The 21427-nt window shown below is 43.1% G+C and overlaps 1 protein-coding gene across 1 annotated transcript in view; it reads right to left on the bottom strand.

The window, feature by feature from the left end:
* Positions 1-13449, bottom strand: part of SYNE2 (spectrin repeat containing nuclear envelope protein 2) — a 145015-nt gene extending 131566 nt beyond the window's left edge. Inside the window, exons 1-6 of the mRNA XM_026053733.1 lie at positions 13244-13449; positions 3842-3903; positions 2773-2868; positions 2422-2499; positions 2237-2329; positions 735-916 (exon numbers count right to left, since the gene is read on the bottom strand). Of these exons, the coding sequence (XP_025909518.1) occupies positions 735-916; positions 2237-2329; positions 2422-2499; positions 2773-2868; positions 3842-3903; positions 13244-13322 (590 nt within the window). The 5' untranslated portion in view covers positions 13323-13449. The remainder of the gene's footprint in view (positions 1-734; positions 917-2236; positions 2330-2421; positions 2500-2772; positions 2869-3841; positions 3904-13243) is intronic.
* Between the last annotated feature and the right edge of the window lie 7978 nt (positions 13450-21427).

The following is a 21427-nucleotide window of genomic DNA, read 5'->3' as shown; positions in this document are numbered from 1 at the left end:
AAAACATTGCCACTGAATTCTGTAGAAGCTAAGTCAGTCAGCAATAAAGTCAGTACTACCAATTGCTACAAGTATTTTTTAAAATGACRCAATCCTTTTTTTCATTCTTAAGACCAAGTCTGCCTTTGTCTTAACACAACACACTTTCCACGTCCCAGCATTGCTCTCACTGTCTAAGCATCCTCTTGCACTGAAAACAAGGAGCAAAGCATGGGAGATCCTGCAATAATGTGTATAAATTTGTCTGTAAAGTGGCTGAATATTGGACATATTTGGCTTTCTTTTTCCCTTATTTGCTTCCATGGAAAAGTACTAATGGAAAAGTAATGCTTTCCATTAGATTTATGACACAGAAAACTGCAAGCCCCTAAAAAACTAAACAACTCTGTTTACATCATGGTGTTTTATTAGTAGGATTAGCCTCAGTTTCTTATGTTTAAAGGGCTAATGTCAAAACACTCAAGGCCCGAGAGATACTGAAGTGCTGCTAACATCATCTGGATTCTAAATCTAAAATCTAGCATATTTTAGTTTAAATCTAAATCTAAAAATTTAGTTTAAATCTAAATCTAAATCTAAATCTAAAGATTTAGTTTAAATCTAAATCTGAAGATTTTATGCTAACCCATCACTAAGAGATGTGATAAAAGAGGAGGGGGGAATAACATTACATAGGAAAGCAGCAAAACAACAATGAAAAAAGATACTATTTATAAATCTTGGATGGAACTTACAGTGAACATTGCTCTTTTGCCCATAACAAAAGGGCCTTTGTTGCAGAGATCTTCCACCGTTCCTTAATTTTTGCACTTTTTTTAACTGATCTGCTTGCCTTTGGAGAGGAGTCAWCAGCACTTGAACAATCAAGAGATGGCTGATTGTAAGTACAAGCAAGTGTCCTGGCAAGTTCTTCAATCTATTAGAGATGACAGGAGCATTTAATCAGTTTTCAGTGAAAAAATACCAAGGCATCCATTGTAGAAAATCAGGGAGAATTGGTCAGGACTATTACAGCTACAGTTGTAGTCGTGATCAGATCGTGTTTTTAAGTCTTTCCCAGATTTTATCTGCTCAAGCTGAAGTATATCACGATGAGTCCCACCACTGGGTGATTTTTTGGCAATATTCACCCAAGACAGCTCACCCATGTGTTACTGTGGACACCAGCACTGGCACTGAATTAGTTTCTTACTCAATATACTTCAGTGCTCCTCCTACCACTGAAAGCAGCCCATGGCAGCTGGRTTTGTGCTGTTGACACACTGCTGTGTGTTAAGCATGTTCAGAGCTTGCGTGTTCACACAGGACACAGCAATATCTGCTTCACAGACCTCAGACATCCAGCACACCCAGAAGCTTCGTTCAGGCAAAAAGATAAAGCCTCGGGGTACGTGTGGCCCTGAAACCTTCAACACCAAAAGACCTTTACCAAGGGCAAGGGATACATACTGTTAAATAAATTCACTTTTTGGTTCTTCCCTGAGCGCCAGTCCCAAATTCATGACAGTGCACCTATACTAACTCTCTGCTGGACTCTTGCTAGAAAATAATTAAGCTCCGTCTTTCCCTATAGTTCCAACACAACCACAGCAAAAGACAGCCCCTCCTCCCCATAACCTATGCAAGATGCTCAGTATCTGGTAAAAGAAACATCACTAAACAAGGCAGCCAAACAGCCTTCATGTTACTTTAGGCACCCAGTACCAAATAACAGAATAGCAAGTACTACACAGCACAAGCATAACCAACACAGGCTGCTCCTAAGAGAGGTGGAGGTGAGCCAGTTTGCACTATTCACCCTATTTGGAGCTTAATCATCAGAGGGCTAAAGTAAATGGACAAAGATTAGACTATTTTTAACAGAAGGAAAAAAAAAGGAAAAAGAAAAAAAAAAGGAAAAAGGAAAAAGGAAAAAAAGGAAAAAGGAAAAAAGGAAAAAGGGAAAAAAAAGGAAAAAGAAAAAAAAAAGGAAAAAGAAAAATATATCTGCCCATTCTACCATTCTGAGCTAGATATTGTTCATCAGACTGTAACTCCATCACTGAACTGGAGAAGCAGCTCACAGACACAGACTGGATGCATTGGCACATCTCTTCCCCGAGTCACTGCTTCAAGCCACCAGAAAATAATCTCCTTTGTACTAATTCATCTCATTTGGTGACTACATAAGTCAACATATTCTTGCGCATTTTTTTCCCTCTACCAAAACACTATCTCAAATCGCTGAAATACTTACATGAAAATGAAATATAATTGTCCAAATTAGGCCAAGCACAATGGAAGGTTTTCCTTCAATAATGTCAGCAACATGAATATTTATGAGCTTGAGCTAGGAAAAAAAAAAGGGGGATCATTGTTAACAAAGAAAGTGTTCCACCAGCTCAACTGGCTTTAGTTGTGAATTTTGAAGTTAATACTCACTGATCTGCTCTTTAAAAATGTCAAAGCATTTTCTATGTTGCTTCTGCACTGGAAGGTATTAAATCCTTTTTCCCGGGACTGTAAAGTAAAAAAAAAAAAAAAGTTACATTCTCAGTAGCAATAATCTGTTTTAATTTATATATTTATATTATGATAAGGGAAGTCTTGCAAAGATTCGTGAATGACTTGCAATGAACTAGGATCAGTGGATACAATTAAATGTCAGTGATTAAGACACTTGTGAATAGCTCCATGGCCCCAGACTGATCACTGCTTACAACTAAACACATGCAGAAATATCTGCCAAACATAACCAAGGATTGACATAATCTTTTTATTACTCTGTCTTACCAGATGTTGACCTGAAAGCACTTCCAACAGATCCAAAAGTAAATGTCCTTTCTGTATGTCTGTGTACAGATCTGAGATAACAGAAGGAGGTGTATGCTGCAAAATAAATTTCATCGCTTGTTACACCATCTTTTGTCATTTTGAAAACATTACCCTGCAGAACATAACAGATTGTTTTAATTTGTTTAGAAGTCTGAGCAGCATTTTTTTTCAGGAAGTTGAAATACAAATCCCACACCTCATTTCCCATATCTTGTTCCTTCTGAACCATAACCACCTTGCCTCTTGTACCCTCTTGCCTCACCTCTGATTTCTACAGGAGCTAATTCAGGCCTTACTTTCAAGCATTTATGCATTTCAGTGAGGTATGTGTTAAAATACAACAACTTTGAACATGAAGAAAATTAAGAAGTGCAGCTAATTTATATTTTGACTTCTTAATCTTTGTATCTTGAGTTCAAATTCAACTACAGAATTGAATAATTAACTCCCTCACCTTTTTACTGGATGTGGACAACACAAATTTATCACAAGCTCAATGGATTCTGCCCAASGAAGGATCAAAGCAAGATTATTTGGCTCAAAAAAGTCAGATTCCCAATGTTCTCTGCATTAGCTGCTTTATGAAAGCTTAAAGAAAACCTACAGTATTATGTGATTTTTTTAATATTCACTTTTCACTCAGATTATCCCATTAAATTCATGTTCGTATATTGCATTATAGAATAATTCTTATCTAAACACAATAAAAACTAACTATAAATATAGAACATCTTAAAATCCTGCCTAGGACATGTGCACCACAACCTAACTCAAAGTTTGGAGACGGAGGAAATAAGTTTTACTGGATCAAGGGGAAAGCTAATCTCATCTACTTATAAACCCTACCTTCTGAATGTCCTTAGATTATCACTGATACAAGGCAATTGCATTCATTAAACAAATGTTCTCAAGGGGTATTTTTTCCAGTTACTGCCCAAAAGCTTAAACTAATTTTGTTTATTCTCGAAAAATGTAACCTTCACAGGGCACTTCTGAAATAAAAAGACAAAGAAAAAGTCTTTCCCACCTTTGCCAGTATTGAATTTATCCAGCTAGTGAAGGTTTTCTTCTGGGTAGACTCTCGCTGCACTGAGGAAAAAAAAATGCTTAATGAAAAAAATGGTCTGATTTTGTCTTTCTCAAAAAGGTCAGTGGGATTGGTCTCAAACCTAAGGTCTCTTCCCCAAGACATGATATTGGATACATTTTTTTTCTCTATTGCTAATACTTTCTTGCTTGCAGAGATCATGCTGCAAGGAGTTCCACAGCAATCAAGTAGACACATGAAAATCAGCCAGAAAAGGCTTTTCTAATAACTCCATAAACATGAATAGCGGTTTGAAAACATCATCCAACACCATCATACATCTGGAATAATTCCATCCATTTCTAACCACACTTTAAAAGACTTAGTGCCACGGACMGCGTAAGACCTACCCTTGGGACTGCCAAAGGGTTTGGCTCTACGGTAGAATTCTTAGAAGAGCCCAAATTGATGAGAAGGGCACCCTGTTCCCACCAGGACCTGGAAGATTTGGAGYCTCCTCAGACCCCTCTCAGGGAGGTCAAACCCAGGCAACTCCATATGTCAGGTTAGATGATGAGGAAGGAGGCCAGGACATCTAGTTGGGTAGTAAATGTTCACCTGTAGGTGAATCATACAGGAGCATGTCCTGGTTAAGYGGCAGCTCACTGATCAGATCCATGAGGGGTCTTAAAACAGGAGTGAGAAGGGAGTGAGCGCTTGGATGAAACATCTCCCTGTGAGGAAAGTGGAACGTAATTCAACGTGTGGCCAGGCGTGCAGGGATGCAGCTCTTCACAATGGTCCCTGACCATTGTGACACTGAGATACTGTGACACTGCGGTAAACCATGAGCAGGTGAGACTAGTCGCAAAAGGGGACAGAGAACTGTTTTAGCCCACGTTTCAGAAACTAGAATTTTTAAACTTTCCYACGACACAGTGGCATTTCTCCACATGGAGAGAATTCTGGCATTTCTCCTCTATGGAAAGCATTTCTCCATAGTTCATGGGCAGCAGATAAAGAATAGAGGCTCACAGAATGTTTAAGGTTGGAATGGACCTCTAGAGATCATCTAGTCCAACCTTCCTGCTCAAGCAGGGACACCCAGAGCATGTGACAAAGGGCAGTATCCCTTGCAGGGATGGAAGACCTCCAGAGAAGGAGACTCCACAACCTCCCTGGGCAGCCTGTTGCTTGAATCCTTGCCTGCTACCCACAAAAGGCCAAGGGGAAGACCATTTATGACCCATTTCTGGTAAAGGCTTGTGCTGAGCGTAACCAATGCAGCAGATGCTGCCGAGCTGCAAAGGTGGCTCACTGCCAACCCCCCTCACTGCCCTTCGCTGCCTCAAACCCTTCCCTGCACTGACTCGGGATCTCCTCTACACCCTGTCTGAAAGCAGCAAATACAGATTGTGAGATTATGTCCTGCTTGAGACAGGCATGGAAATGGGGAGCTAACCACGCACCTTGCCAAAATAAATAATAATGGTTTCCCTTGGCATAAAGCTTCATGTGATCCTCACCTCAGGCTGTAGAAAAGGTGCTGTCTGTTTGAGCRGCATGAGATCAGGCCCTGCCTCCATTTTCCTTGCTTCTGAGCGAGTCTCTCTGATTCCTCCTACTGTTTCTCCCCATATGTAAAGCAATATTGCGCTCCTGCAAAGGGCTTCACACACAAACCAAGATCCTTTCCGTCACCTTTACCTGGCTACCTGCCAGTATTTCCCTGGGGAATGATGTGGAAGCGCTGACCTAAAATGGAGGAAGGGGCGGGACCCATTTTCTGTGGCCCACTGGTTGTTTGTGTCAGGAGATGACACATGCATCAAGGACAAGAAAGCACCCCTTCCCCTTTCCGTTCTTGCACCTGAAGAGCCATCCCAAGCACCACATCGCTTCAACAACCCGAGTGGGCACAGTAGGGAAAGGGATGGAGGGCAAGAAGCCAAGGGTAAAACCTTCTGCCACAGGGATGGGGCTGCGGCAGGACTTGGCAGGTAGTCAGCTTGCGAAAACAAATTTGGGGATCCAGCAGAAGTAACCGACCTTTTTCTGTCTCTGACAATGCTTGTGCACAAAAAAATTAACATGAAAGTGGACATCATAAGGCAAATGCAAAACTACACAATGATAGGTGTATTCTCGTAGGCTGGGCTGGATGAAAGGTACCAAAAATATCAAGCCCCTTGGGTAGATAAAATAAAATCCCTTATTGCTCATGAAGATGAAATGCCACTCACAGAAAAACGTCCCATACTTCATTAAGCGCTGGGAATTCAGCAAGCACGGACTCCACTCCTGGTCTGYGTTGGGTCAGTTATGGTTTGCTGTGTGCAAACTCGCTCCCTGAGCTGCTTAGAAAGTGCACAGCCCCTTTCCCCCAACCACCCCAACCAACCCCAAGATGTTATGTGCATGTTATGTGCATCAAGGATTGCTTTGCACTGTGTAACTACCAAACCTTTTCTCTGTTCTCTGTTCCTGAAGAAACGGACAGCCTATASCTATATTTCCAGTTTTACTATACTTCCAGATTTGTTAAACCCTCTTATTTCTAAAAAACCTTTATGCTTGACAAAGATGATCTCTCAAGTTCAGCACAACAAACACCACAATCCAGAAGGTCCCGGATGTCATCACAACCACCCAGACAAGGCACAAGCACAACACGCACAAGGAGGGCATAAATAGCACAGAGATACTGGCCTCGTGTCTGCAAAGGACCAAACCGCACCCTGCKGTGAACACCCGTCCAGCAGCCGTTCCCAGTTACTAACAAAACATTGCTGAGCAACCAGGCTCAGCTTTATCACGCGGGCAAGGCCGGTATTGCTAGCACAGGGAAAGAAAAAGCACRGAAAGCCAGCGCAGAAAACAAATATTAACCGTCTCACCTGAACCCAGCAACTCCTCCAGCCAGAGCTCTCGTCAAACACCCGCCATCGCTCCCAGTCTGGAGAAYTTGCTTTTGCAGCTGCTTATACACCAGACTGACTGCTATAATGAGGACATTCCCCGTTCCATTGATTCTCTCTGTATTAATGCGCAGAAGCAGCCAGCATAGCATTCGCTCTCGTTGGTGGCTCCTGGGCCAGGACCTCAGTACGAAGCGGGTACCCTGGCGCACGCTCCGCTCTGCCCAAGCTACTGCCCATGGAGCTGCTTTGCAGGCAGCCTCAATCTGCCTTATTTTCACACCCAAATTAAAAAAAAAATCTCCCTGTGGATCAATACAGCACGCTGCGCCTGCCAATACCTCTCCAAACTGTGGTKTTAAATGGCAGTCAGTCCATTTAAATCTAGGCCACACAACCCACAGCTCTCGTTACACGTGTGTTGCTGGCACAGGGGCGGACAGTTATTTTTCGGTTTTCAGGCTGAGCGGGTCTTTCTCCCGCGGCTCCCCTGACACTGCTGCTCGGAGGCTCCACTGATTTAATCACGYTCTCAAATTCTTGTATCTATCATGTGCTTAATTAATACGGATTTTTATTATTATGAGGATGAATGGATTCTTTGTTAGRCCTTTTTGTAGGGCTCTAAGCAACCTTGGTTTTATGCTGCCCTAGTTTTCAAAATGTAACTGACCCACAATAAAAAGAGATATTAAAAGAAAAAAGTTGATAAACTTTCCTTCACTTTGCGCGAAAACTCATCAAGCCAGAAAGTGGATATAAGGGAATAAAATAAGAACCTCCTAATTTGAAAACACTTGAAATGTGCCATATTTCTTACTGTTTTTCAAAACTAACCTTTGGATTAACTTTTTTAGTGGGGAATAGCAGATAGGATGAGCATGTCACGTAGGCTGGCTGAAAATCGATAGACACTGCTGGACGCTCACAGTTTTAACCAGTAATAARCAATCAACAAATATGAAAAAATAGACTAATCATTATGACCTAAAGCATGGGGACACGATGCAAGTTGTAGCAGGGACCACAGTAGCCTGCTGAGGTTTTGCTCCCAGCCATCCATTAAGAGGGATATGGAAAAGCTAGAGTTGAAATTACTCTCCTTTTTTAACCCTTAGCAGTAATTTTAAATCAATGAGCACGGGTCTGTCTGTCATCTCCCCATCTCTTTTTCAACAGAGGGAATTACCTTCAGTACATGAAGATAGGAGGGTAACTGGGAGGTCTCCTTCAACACAGCAYTCCTAGTATGACCTGAAACACCAAGTAGGTACCTGCAGCAAATGATGGGACCTGTCAGAGGCCTTTTATGGATCTGCCACCAAGGGACWGAGTGAGGAATTCATCACACAGCCCTTTACAATTCCTTCTCTTCTACCCATTAGCACTGTTTTCATTTGCAGCAGACAGGAAGGTAGGGGTAAAGAGTTATTTTCAGCATTTATGCTGAACAACATGGTACTAAGCAATTAAAATTAAACACAATATTTTTGTCAAGAATCAGAAGTTTTTCCAAAACTCAATGAAGGCAATGAAAAATCTCTACAGCAATGGATCTTGCCAGTTCCAAAAGCTGCATGAAAATTAAGARGTTATTTGCTGCTGCATCTAGGAAGCATGTGGGGATTCTCCTACACTATCTCCTTTCAACCTCCTCTTCCTTTCACAGACAAATTCTCYAACTTACCAAATTGCCAGGAATTATTTTCAGACTGAGTTCTGCCTGAGTGGCTTCCTTAAATACCTTTACTCTGCTCATTGCCAGGATCCTGGAGTAGTTCAGAGTTGGTTGCTATATTTATTGTCAGAGCTGCACAGAAGTGAGGCATTCAGGGCACAGGCAGTGGTTTCAGGTTAAATTCTTAAAGATACTAAATCACATCATTTAGGTATCAACACACCTTTAAAGATAAGAGCTTAAGTAGCTCCTCTAACACATAAAAGAAAATCCATGATGGAGCAGAGACTTGAACACAAGTGGCCTTCAGTGTTCTATACTGCTGCCTCAGAAGTGATCCACTCAGCCATTTTAATGCCAGTTTTTAACTAGTGAAGTAGCTGATAATACCCTAAACAAACTGAAGTTTCTTTGCTTGAGTGAATGTTTTACCCATGAGATGATTTCTTTTTTTTCATTAGGCATGATAAGCTGAGACAAAAATACCCATGACTGAGCTTTTCTTATGGCCAGGCTCATGTATCATCCACCTCAAGTTCCACCRTGCTCATCACATGCCAGGGAGTCGCGACAAGCACATGGGCTCCTCAGCTGTGTAGCATAAACAGGACATAAATTTCAGGGCAGGTATGCCCATGGGAGCTTTTCCTCTTGTAAAATCACCCTTGAATATCATAATAAGCATTGAACAGACTTTTTRGAACATTTTGGTTTTAAAAAACAAATCTGTAGATGTAATAAAACACAAATCTCAACAGATGAGGCACACAGCTGGAAGGTAGGAGACTGTTAGGTGAGAGTTACTAGTCCCTGTGACCTCTGGAAGAATTAAGTGCGTTTCAAAGAGATATCCTCCCTTAAGTCAATTACTTGGAGACAAGGGCAATCTAGTGCAAGCTGCACAACAAAATCCAGCAGTATATATCACCACATTTTCCATGTCAGCTGAAGAGAAATTACATTTTTAATCATTCATAAGGATTAGATACAACTGTATGAAGTAGAATACTTAATTGTTATCATTAAGCACTCTTCAAAAACAGTATTAGCTGCCAGGTTTTTATGCTRTTGTCCTTTGGATTAGCAGTAAACAGCAATATGCACGTAGGTCAGTGAGCAGAGCCAGCAAGTTATGACCCCTGCAATTAATTAAATGTCAAAAAAAAAACAAATACATGGCCCGGATGGAGAGATAAGAATATGCTTCTATGTTTGAAATATCTCAGTAAGTAGAGAAAGAAAATGGAAAATTCTGCTGTTGGGCAAGGCCACAGCTTTTGTCTATTCACAGCCTTGGGAGGGCAGGGGGAAGGATTTGCGTGGGAGAAGGAAGGTGGAGGCTGGGAACACCATACAGGGAAGCAAATTTTGAAAAAAAAAAAAAAAAAAAAAAAAACACTACCTCCTGCTCCAGAGCAGGACAAATCTCCTTCGGTTCCTGGGGCAGCAGCCACTCCTTCGCAAGAGGCCACACGCAGCCCATGCTGCTGCTCACCGCACAGCTCAAAGCGCTTGCCACAAAGCCCTCCTGCCTGCAAAGCATGGCACATGGTTTCTCATCTCAGGTAGCTGAAAACAATTTAGCCCCTTTGTGTCTTGCAATAAGAAAAAGCCCTGTACCAGGCTGGACCCCTCTGCGGGTTCCTACACCAGGAAGACCTTACGGGGTTGTAGCAGGGCACGTTATTCTCCCTTCATCCACCCTTTGCAGAGAGCTCCTGCCTGCCCCCCTATAGCAAACTAGGGCAAATGTCTGCACAACAAAAAGACTTTATGTTTCAGAGAGTGAACAGACCACAAGAAAGAGCATCCTGTGTTCAGCAAAATGTTTGGAGCCTGCCTAGCAGGAGAAATCCTTCCCTTAAATAATTCCCATAGGATATGCCCYAATAGGTCCAGCTCCAGGTGTTCTGCCTGTGTTGTGCATGGACACAAAAAAGCTTTGCAGCAGCTCTAGGACATGCTGTACCAAAAAAATGGAAAGAAGGAGGAAGCAGAAAGGCAAGGGCACAACTAAAATTGGTATTTTTCCTCACTGAATTTCATTCTAATGTTGGGGGGAGAGAAGAGGAAAAGAAAAAGGATGAGAAAAGAGGGACACCAAGACCTGATGTTGTAGTTTTACAGCAATTTCAAATTTCTTGGGATGGGAGAAGCAAAGCTATTCTCTCTTGCCTCTGGAAATCTGCTTGATAACTGGAAAAGGCAACATATAAATCAAGGAAGAGACACATATGAGGGTTTTTAGTCTTGCAGGTTTTTTTCAGCCTCATGGTTTTGTGACAGCCTTCATCATTTGAAACTGTCTGGAGATGGCAACACTAGAAACCACGCTGCTTCCATGTTCAAGCTTCATTAATTCTCCTTAAAATATTTAGCTTCAAAGAAAGAGGCACTTCCTCTTTCACTGGGAACAAAGTTATATTTTTACTTCTTTTTGTTTGTTTGTTTACCCATCTGTTCAGCTGAACAGTTCTAAATGAAGTTATGATGTCTACTAAAATCCTGTGACAGCTTATTAAAGTGTGAAAGCAGTTATGTTGTATGTACATACAACTGCATATATTGTACAAATATGCTAATTTATATTAGCAAATATGCATTATATGCAATACTAGCAAATATGCTAATATTTGTACAATATTAACAACCTGGCACTGATTTATTAGAGTTTGTATAATAATTAGAGCCAAGAAGTAACCTCTTTTGTAATTATTTAAAGATCTTCCCCTCTTTCCTTCCCATTACTCCCCAAACTATTAACAATCTGCTTCACAGAAGTTTATGGCTTAAATTATAGCCAAATCTTATTAGATCAAGAGTTTAGTTTTATACATAGTAGAAAAGCAGCTGTTCTGTTGCATTTTTTTTGTCATATAACTCCATAATGGACAGAAACGACTAGAACATGCAATAGATCTTGTCCTATGTAACCAGATTAGACAAGTGTCGTAATGTCCCTGGATGCCTTTCAGGAATAACAAGAGATTGGATCACAAATAAGTTAAAAGCAGAACAAAACCCAAGCAAGCCCAGCTAGATCTCACTCCTGTTTTCTTCTTCAGTGCCAAATATTTACACTTACCTCCTATTAGAGATGGTGTATTATTCAAGGCTGGACATAGACTTTAAGGTTATGGATTTAACTGTTTGAAAAGCAGATCATAACCAGTTTTCTATGCCCAGCTAGTTAATCCAAAAATGAACTGATTTCCTCAAAGTGATGAGCAGCTATTCCTTGATCTGAGTTTCCTCTATAATTTCTCCATGTCAGCTGTAAGACCTGAAGCAACCCCAATGTCTGGCTGCTGTGCAAATCACATCTCAGGAGTCCTATTACTGAAAAAAAAGAACACGTAACCCTTTCCTGGAGTGACCTTGTTCTTCTCCTTGGACCTTTGTTACCACAGATCTCCTGGTAGATTTACTAATGCTTTCTATATGTCATGTCAGGGAATGTGCCTTCAGTGCTTCATCACAGCTCTACTGCCGTTTGTCCCTCTGCTCTGCCCCAGAGCGGACGCTGCAGCACCACAGTTCAATACATTGAGCACATCTGCCTCTTCCATTACACTCAGTCCTTATAAAAATGGCTTGTGCTGTTTACAGGAGACCTCTCTGGGTGCTTTGCAAACAGTTAAGCACACACAGTTTGGAGACACACTTGCACTGTATTCATTTCAGCATAAGCCAGGAGCACAAACTATTATAGCACAGAAACATTATGTAGTTATTTGATATTATGTAGTTATTTGAATGATAGTACYTCTAAACCCATTTCATGGCAACAGTCCCCTCAGCCTTTGTACTAAAGGTAAAATCATCCTCCAGGCTGAGGTTGCCACTGGAGCAGTGCCGTGGACAAGCCAGGCTCGGCACAATATTCCCAGTAACTCATGCCTGTTGAGAGATTCTTTTTTTTTTTTTTTTTGCTCTCCTGAAAGCCAAATACTGAAGCAAAACAGAAGAAAACTCACTGTTAGTTTGGCCTCAGATCACTGTTAGCTCTCGCTCATAAAAGCACACAGCTTCAATGACAATATTAGTGCAAGTTAGGATCATAAAAGTTTCTTGGTAGAGTAGTTTTTGCACTATCTGTTTTAAACATATTTTTTCTCAACTAAGCAACAGAGGAACTTCATCATAAGTGATAGAGAAGGGAAGAGCTCTGTGGGAATATGACTTAGCCCATCCATCCTAAAATAACCAGGCACCAACCACATCAGGGACGAGCTTTCCAGTGGTGTTAGCTCTGCTGCCTGCACTAGGCTCCTTCATGAAGCCTCCCTACATTTTTTCATGAATATGTTTAGAGGAAAATCAGTTACCAGAAATCAGTTATCCAGTTACCAGAAATCAGAAAATAGAAATCAGTTAAAAGAAAAATGTTAYAGAAGAAAACTCAACATCTGATTAAGGAAACTGCAGAAAGGCTGAAAGGCCAACCCTGATGCCTTGACTAAAGTTCCCTTGAAAACAGCTTACACTAACATGTATTATGGGGAAGAAAACCGAAGTAACAGTGAGTACATCTGTASCAAAAAAAGGCAACAGCTCTGAAAATACTGAAGGAGGCACCAAGGGATCTGTTCATTTTACTGCTGAAAAGTCACCTATGAAAAAACTGAAACATCTGCAGGAAAACACAGGTATGAACCAACTACACAGACTGTAATCCTGGTTTTAACTGGGTTTTTTTTTTTCAGAATTTCATTCAAACTTGCACACAGCCCCCTATTTTTGCCACAAATCCATATTAAAAAAAAAAAAAAAAAAAAAAAAGGACATAAAATGTCAATAACTTACCTTGCAGTGATAGATAGAGATCATCTATCTCAGAGGAAGCCTGCTCCTCTGTTGAGGGAGATGACAGCTTTGATGCCATAATAAATCTTACGGAGAGTCTTCAATCAATTTCCAAGCTGAAATAAGAGCAGAAGAAGAACATTAGCACAATTTGGGTTTCAAAATGATGCGATGAAAGATGTTAGAGAGCAACAAGGAGACATGTTTGGGGTCTTTCCCTCCTGCTAGGATATTTCCTTAGCTCATGCTGAATGAAGTGCCCGAGTCTAGTCCACGGACCACAGTTTTGTCCATGGTGTGACTAAGTGCTATGGCCAGGAAATTTCAGGCACAGTTGCTTTCTTATAGAAAGTGGAGAGAAGCTCATGGTGCCTTCTGCAAATTTGTTACTGTCACATCTCCAAGATTTTCTTTACCTCTTTGTACTTTAGAGGCATCTCTTCCTGCCCAGATAATTGTTCCAAAATGGAAACAATTAAAGCCAAATCTGCAAAGATTAATGTGAAACAAAAAAGCAGCAGTTAACGTAAAAGAATAATCTYAACTGCTGTTTCTGCCTGGTACCTCAGTTACTCCTCATCCCCCATGCAGGAGTTTCTTTTCCCAGCTCCTGCATTTTCCTTTCCCTGGATACCTCCCCCATCACTAATGCAATTTGCGGGAATGATACGCTGAGTCTTTTTTAAAAGTATATCAATGTTTCTGTTAGTGCAGTAGCAGCATTGTTTAATTTGCCACTGTAAGGAAAAAGAAAAGRGCCTCAGAGACAGAAACTCATTTTTATCAAGAACATAAAAATTAAGCAAGTTCAAAAGTAATTGAAGCTGAAAATTAAATAAGGGCTCCCCTTAACCAAGCTCTGTGACCTAAATAACTGTAACCTTGTCATCAGAAGTACTAGGATTYACACGCTGGATATTAATAATTCATCCACCCAGTATGTGTTAAAATAAAAGTGATGAATAAATGAGTAACAAAACACAACACTGAAGATGCCAATGACATTTTCATTCAGTCCCTATGTGTGGATGAATCACGATGCCACCTTTATTTTCTCCGTTTTACACTATTTTTCCTCACTGAGCACACAGAACGGACGCCACTTGTTTAATKAGGACCCATTCAATGCTTTGTTTTCGGCCCCCTGAACAATGTGTGTCCTTGTGCTTCATTCAGGAGCTGTTCTGATGACAGGATTATTAAGTTCCTCCCAATATTTCTATGGCAGTCATCTCCRCAGCATCGAGTGCTTCACAAACATCAATCAAACTACAATTTACTTTCACAGCATGTACAGGAGATGAGGGGCTACTGACYACATCTTACAGATGGAGAGCAAAGACACACAGACGATAAAGTAAAAAGAAAAACAAATGTGAACATGGCACAGCCCAGGTGTTTGGGGAGAAACAGATGTGACTGTAAGTCCAAAGCACCAATTTAAGAGCCGCAGTGAGTACTCARTGTAACTGCAAGTCACCCAGGACTTAGGAGGACAATTCTAGGACTCAAAATGATGCATRAGGTTAGGCTGAAAACAGATTTCTAAATATTAGGCTCTACCACTTTCCTGAATCCCTCCTTTGGTGATCCTGTACTGCAAGCCTGTTTCGCTGCTGCCTCCGATCCCTGTCCTGCCCCAACAGAGAACTCCACGCGCACGGGAAGGGAGCACTCGCATTTTCCGAGGACGTTCCTGCAAGGATTAGYATTCTTTAAACGGTACAAGATTATCTGCCCAAGGATTACAGTGGCAATAAGATAGTTCCTTTGACCCTCCAGATCTGCATTYCAATAAAGCGTATTACATGTAACTATTTTATAGCCACCTCTAAAGAATCTGCAACTGTCAGGATACTGATAAAATTCCTTAGTAATGTTTTCTGCAGGCTTTAAGATCTATYGTCTTTTCTGCTTGGTGTTTAAGTTGATTCTTTTGTGGTATAACCACAAAAGAAGCTAAGCAGAGCTAAGCCAAAGCCGGCAGCTCCAGGAAATGCTGGACAACAGCGAAATACAACTGATAGTGTGGAAAAGAAATCAAATGTTTCCCAATGACACGATGCCATTGCAGCAGGGCTAAATCCTCAGACACAGAAAATGCTTTTGTCTTGCCATCTTTCTGGAGAGTTTGGCCTCAGCACAGCAAAGCACTTAAATGCCTACTTGGGAATACGCTCTTTTGGTATAGAAAAACAGACAGTTCGAGAGACGCTGGGACCTTCCTCCAACCAATTCGTTTCTTAGCGTTGATCAACTTTGAAGTGAATTGCGCTGCGTGAGCTCATCCTTTCTGAGACATGGGAGGCACCACACAAGAGAGGAGCACTATGAAAGCCCTATCCAAGGGAAGCACTTTGCTTAGGTGTTTTCAAAAAGGGCAAATTTGTGACTACCTGGGTTCCCTAAAACACAGCTAAAATGATTTAGTTGTCAAGAGAAGCTTATCCTATAAAAGCACTTACAAAGCTCAAAGCTTTTCACTAATGGGGTACTAGTAGACCCTGTCTGCCCTATTAAGAGATAGAGGCAATCATTAACAGAGACAGAAAACCCTACGAGCAGGGGACAGAGCAGAAATCTCAAGAAACCTGCCCAAAAACAAAGAATCAAGGTTCAAATTCACAAGATTTTAATCACAGTTTTATCATCAGTGAGACCTAAGAGCTGCTCTTCTTCATCAGGGTGTTTCTGAAGACAGTCTTGCCTCAGAAGAAAGAAAAGAAAAAGTTCCAGGTGGATTTGYAGGATTCATTATCAAGGATTTCACAGCCTTAATCTCACGGCTGGGTAGTGCAGCTCCCCAGTTTTGCCTTTCAGTTGCTCCAAGCACAGAATAAGGTTCCATCACGCAACAAGCAGCAGTTCCGAGGTACTCCCTGCTATAGCGGCTCTGCTGTTTTCAAAACACTGCACGTAATTAGCACTGCAGCCTCACACATGTGCTTCATTAAACACTGACGGTTAGTTCAGTGAAGGAGGCGCGCGCACTAATTAGGAAGCAAGGTAAACGAGCTGGCACGACCTGCGGCCTGTCGCGGGCCAAGCCTTTCCCAGGTAGCTCATGGATATCTCCTGCATCCCAGACACCAGCAGCAGCCAGCAGTGCCCGCAGGCTCCTCCATACGAGCCCACCTTGGAAAAGTGGATGGCATGGAAGAGCCCACAAATGTGCTCCTTTTGGCCGAAAGCAGCAGGGAGCTGCAGGCAAGGGCAGCTGGAGGCAGGTGCGCATTGCGGGGCACCCTYGGGAAGCCCCTGCTTTGATGTTGCCTTCGGAGGCGCATGCTCCGACGCATCCGCTTTCCCAGTTTGGGTGGGAACACATTTTCCATTGGCGGTGTTGCCTCCGTAGAGGCCTCTGCACGTAAACTGAAGGCTGATYCTAGCAACAGATTATTATTACTCATGTGTTCAGTCTGTGCCAACGTCACGAGCAGAAGCAGCAGGTTTTTATCTTTGGTGAAGCAGGCAAAAGGAAGCAGGACTTCCTAAAGAAGAACCACCAAAGACCCTTTTCCTTTTTGATTATCACCAAAGATTGCAGTTTGCTTTGCTTTCAGAGAGAAGCACTAACATTCAGAGAAAAGCACTTCTTTTGGTAAACTGTTTTTCTCTAAGTCTAGCCTAGTGTCCTTAACATCTGAGCAGTTCACACATCATCGAGGTCTGATGAACACGCTTCCTCTTCGACTTYTCCTTTGCAGGTAATTTCAGCTCTTTTAGATACCAGGTGAATCAGGATTTGGAGGGGGAAGGATCTGTTTGAAGCATCCATTCTGCAAACTCTTTGTGCTCAAACACTCACTGCCTCTGCTTGAGGTTCTACCCTGGGCTGAAGTTTGTCACTTCCAGCTTTGAAGGGCTCACAACACAGGTTTGCAGGCCGCCTCAGACTGTAAAAACGTCTGCAGCTGGAAGGAGCCCCCATGCAAACACGGGAGCTTTTCTCTCCAAAGTGCTGAGCCTCAGGCAGCAAAACTCAGAGCGGCACCAATGACAGATGCAGCCTGATTTCCCCCACCTCTGGACCTGACTTGCTCCCTCTGTGTGACAGAACCAATATCTGTCATCATTCAGTAAGCACAAGTAGCACATTTGCTGGAAGAAGGAAAGGTCTTCCAGTACTCCCAGCACTTTGAAGGTGACAGGGAAGACAGGCTACAGCCTTCTGATCCTACCTAATACCCTGTGGCGATCATCCGGGTATCAGCCAGGCCTGTAAGAGGCGGCTTTAGGGCACACGGCATTAGGGGGGCTCTGTGCTGCCTGTGCCGAAGGAGCCCGGCATCGGGTGCTGGAGAGGAGGAATGGAAAGGGAAAAGCTTGGAAATAGCTATTCTGGGTTCAGACAAGCCCAGAGAGGTGTCRAATTCCCAAGAACTAGAGATGGCCACAGAGTTTGCCCCGATTCATGTGAAACGAGGCACCAGAAAGGACCTCTCCCCAGAGAAGAAGAGCTGCAAGACCAAGGCCTCTCCTGCTAGTTTATTTATGACAACCAACAAGAGCACATTTTTTCTTATCCAGGGACTTCCCAGGGATCTATTTATAATTTTGAAAACGTTCCAGGCCAAGCACATGAGTATACAAAAGCTACACCACTTTTTAAGGCCAGAAAACATGGCTGGCTTGCCTTTGATTTACAGATCAGCAACAGTTCCCATTTCAGAAGGACAACGGAGCTTTGCATTGAAACTATCAATTCTAAAAAGCGCTTAGAAAAGTGTCTTTCTTGACCTTYTCTTTTTTTGGCAATTTCTATCACTCCTCCTGGTACAACCGCACAGTTTGAAAACTGCACCAACTCCACGCTGTTGTTAATAGGCACTGATGTTTTATTAAGGGAGCTAGGCTCTGCTCTCGTGTTCATAAAACCGGCCTGCAGAGGTGTATATCATATGTGAYGAACGCATTTGGGCAGCCAAATCACAGCTAAATCACAGATTTGGCTGCTCTTGGTGCTTGGCATAAGAGCCTGTCTCACACGTACGTATGCTCGACCAAAAAGGTGGTGTGTAAATCAAGTATCCCAAAGGATACTTGGTGAYGTGGGGGAAAACACACATTTTCAACCGGTCTCCAAGGCTGCCCACAACATTAAGACAAGGAAAAAATGCTCGGGAGAGCTCCAAGTAAATCGCAGCTGTGGATAAGAAGACAGGCAGGGTTGGGGAGGCCCKGGCAGCCTCACGCAGCCCTCGCTGCTCCCTGGGAGCTGCAAGAGGCTGCAGGGAAGCCCCAAGGGGCAGCGCTCCCCGSGTCCCTTCCGCGGCGCTTCCTGTGCTCCGGCGGGAAGCGCAGGGGTGGGAACGGCCGGGACAGCGGCAGCTTTAACCCTCACACAGACACTGCCGAAGCCCAACAGCCGCCTGCTTTAACCAAGGGCATTTCCAGACGGTCTCCCTTTTTATTTGCAAATGTTCCTTTCCTTCCCGGGGATTGCAACCGGAATTCCCTGCCTGCTTGCTTAATAGACATTCATAGGCAGCTTCCCATTAGCACTGAAGCCACTTTACATGATGCTAAAGGTATTTAAAACAGCAGTAAATAATAATTACACCCACTTTGTAATAATGACACAATGCTAATGAGAATCAGGCTCCCAGTAATATTCTGCCTTTGAAGGAATGCATTTTTTTCCTTCCCACTGCCTTCCTAATTCCCTTTCTCCCCAAATAAAGGAAAGGGACATTTCCCAAACACACTGCTCTGCTGAGTGAGCCTCTGCTAAGCAATACATAAATGGAGTTTCTCAGTTAAATCACACTATACGTGGACAGAAATATCTTTCTAAAGAGCAGTAGTCTGCTTTTATATATATATATGGGGGAAATTAAGAGAGGGGACGGGTAGGGATGATGGTGAACTTATAAACTCGGGACTTTTGGCTGCAGTGGGTGGTTTGTTCTTCCAGATCAAAATCATTGCAAACGGCAGGGCGACGTTTGGCTACTGTTGTGCTGTTCTGTTGTGCAACGACGGGCACCGGGGAAGGGAGGAAAGTGAAATACGACGCTTACTTGGACGGCAGCAGAGAAAGGGCAGGTCTCATGTTAGACCTATCTGCTTTGGCACCATTGCTGCAATCACTGCAAACTTGTTTTGATCCCTAAATATAGCAGGGAGAAGGGATCCTGCTGCAAGGGGCTCCCTCCAGCAGCGTTTGCTGCTCCGTTTGCYGCAGCAAGAGGGAGAACACAAAAGATCCACCAAGGCAATGGCCAGCGAAGCTTGCCCAAATTTAATGGTAAGTCCTGRCCTCACAGCTGCAAACTCATCTGCATCTCTCTCAAGCATGTCCAGTTCAGTCCCAAGCTGTGCTAACCATCGCTTTTCACCTCAACTCGAACTTGCAAGGGCTGCATCTCATTTACATTCAAACAACTCTTTCCGCTGAAAATCTTCCCTCAAAAACACTGGTGAGGGTCTGTTTTCCACAGATTTCTCTCCCACGTGCCTCAAAAAAAAAGGACGTTTCAGCAGTGTCACCTCTCACATTAATTATCCTGGGCCCTCTGCTTCCACAGGCCAGTGCTYCCCTGGGATAACTCAGTGGCCTCTCAGTAACGCGCTGCAAAGTAAAGCATCTTCCTTTACTCTTTTTAGGACAAATAAAAATGTTTTTCTCTTTGCTTTCAGTTAACTAGTTGCTTTTGGAAAAAAAAAATAGCATAAGCCTAAATCTCTAATTTACAGCATAGTTGCAAGCCTGTAGAAGAACTTTTTTTTGTGCACGGTAGAAACCAGGCCAAATCCTCTTGCTCTTACTAGTACCATTGCCAGAGAAGCCCAAATTGCACAGTGAAAATTGTGCATAGAAAAAGAATTTGCTATACAGATGCTATACAGCAACCCATTAGAGAAAATTGCTATTATACAGAGAAGTTGCACCGACAAAGCAGGAAGGTGCAAAGCAGGGACTCCAGAGCAGAAAGAGGTGAGGATAAAGGGTGTCTTACTGGTCTCACGCATCCCCTTTTGCACGGGCAGGGTGCCACGCTCTTCTGTTCCACGCCTGCATCCCAGAGCTGCCCGGGCTCTGTTATCACCGGGATTTCTTACAACGGAGACCGAGACAAACGCCCGCGAGCGCCGTGCGTCTCCCTCGCGAGAGGCGGCCGCGCTAGCGAGCGCTGCGGCGCTCAGGGGCAAGTCGAGTCAAGCACCGGCCGCGCAGGCCAGCCCAACGCACGGCCCCGCGCTTCTCTATGGAGCTTTGGGAGGCACCGTCTGCAGCAAAACTCCAGCAGCAACTTGGCGTGTGACCGCTAACCCGAGGAACCCCTTGGAACAGGATATGCCTCAATTTCCTTGCAATTCCCGCGCTGGCTTTCGGCGCGGTTGCAGACCGGCTTTTCTGACAACGGGTACAAGAAGCAGCAGGCTAAGAGCAACTCCCAAGCTCAAGATAGGAATCCTGGGAAAGAACTGGGAAGAAAAGTCAGGTTTTTTTCCTGCTCCAGAATGAAGGCAGCTCGGCCCTCACGTCCCTTTTACAACAACAAGCTCCACTCTCCTCGTCCCTAGGGTGTTTCATCACAACCATCCCGCCCAGTCTGCGCCTGTAACAACATTCCAAACAATTTATCTGACATCTCTTAAAAAAACAAAATAGAACAAAAAAAGCCCCCCTAAACCTGCCAGTCTGCTAATTTGAAACCGTTTATTACCATCCGCCTGGTTGATAAAGTCGGCTGACAATACCAGGAAATACCTGGAATTGATCTTCAGTGTTTATTTTTGTAGCCTGGCTTTTCTCCCAGCTTTTATTTAATAGTTTGCTCTTCCCCTCCTCTCCCCACTTGTTCTCTCTGGGATCAAATTTCAATTTGTTTCACCTCTTGGAGCTCAGCCTTGGATCCCCTCAGCAGAACTTGAGGAATCAACTCCTGGCTCAGACAACAAGATCTTTTCATACCATGGCTGTCAAATTCTCTCTCTTTCATTAGAGAGAATAGGAGAAGACACTGGCGTTTGGCTGAAATTAGGAGTGCGCGGGATCCATTTAATGTTCAGGACTTGCCTCTGCTTCAGGTCCCTGCTACACAAACAAATCCCTTCAACAAATCCTCCTCCTAAAAACTCAGYTTATCTATCTCAGCAAAAGAGTCTTTTTGCTCTAAATTAGCTCTCCACACAGGAGAAACATTATCCTTATCCTTCTCGACTTACCTGTGCAGA

This window comes from Nothoprocta perdicaria, unplaced genomic scaffold (genome assembly GCF_003342845.1).
Source record: "Nothoprocta perdicaria isolate Ctin4 unplaced genomic scaffold, notPer1 scaffold_118, whole genome shotgun sequence".
NCBI classification, from domain to species: Eukaryota; Metazoa; Chordata; class Aves; order Tinamiformes; family Tinamidae; genus Nothoprocta; species Nothoprocta perdicaria.
Note: the sequence above shows the minus strand (reverse complement) of the source record. Positions and strands in the feature narration are given on the sequence as shown.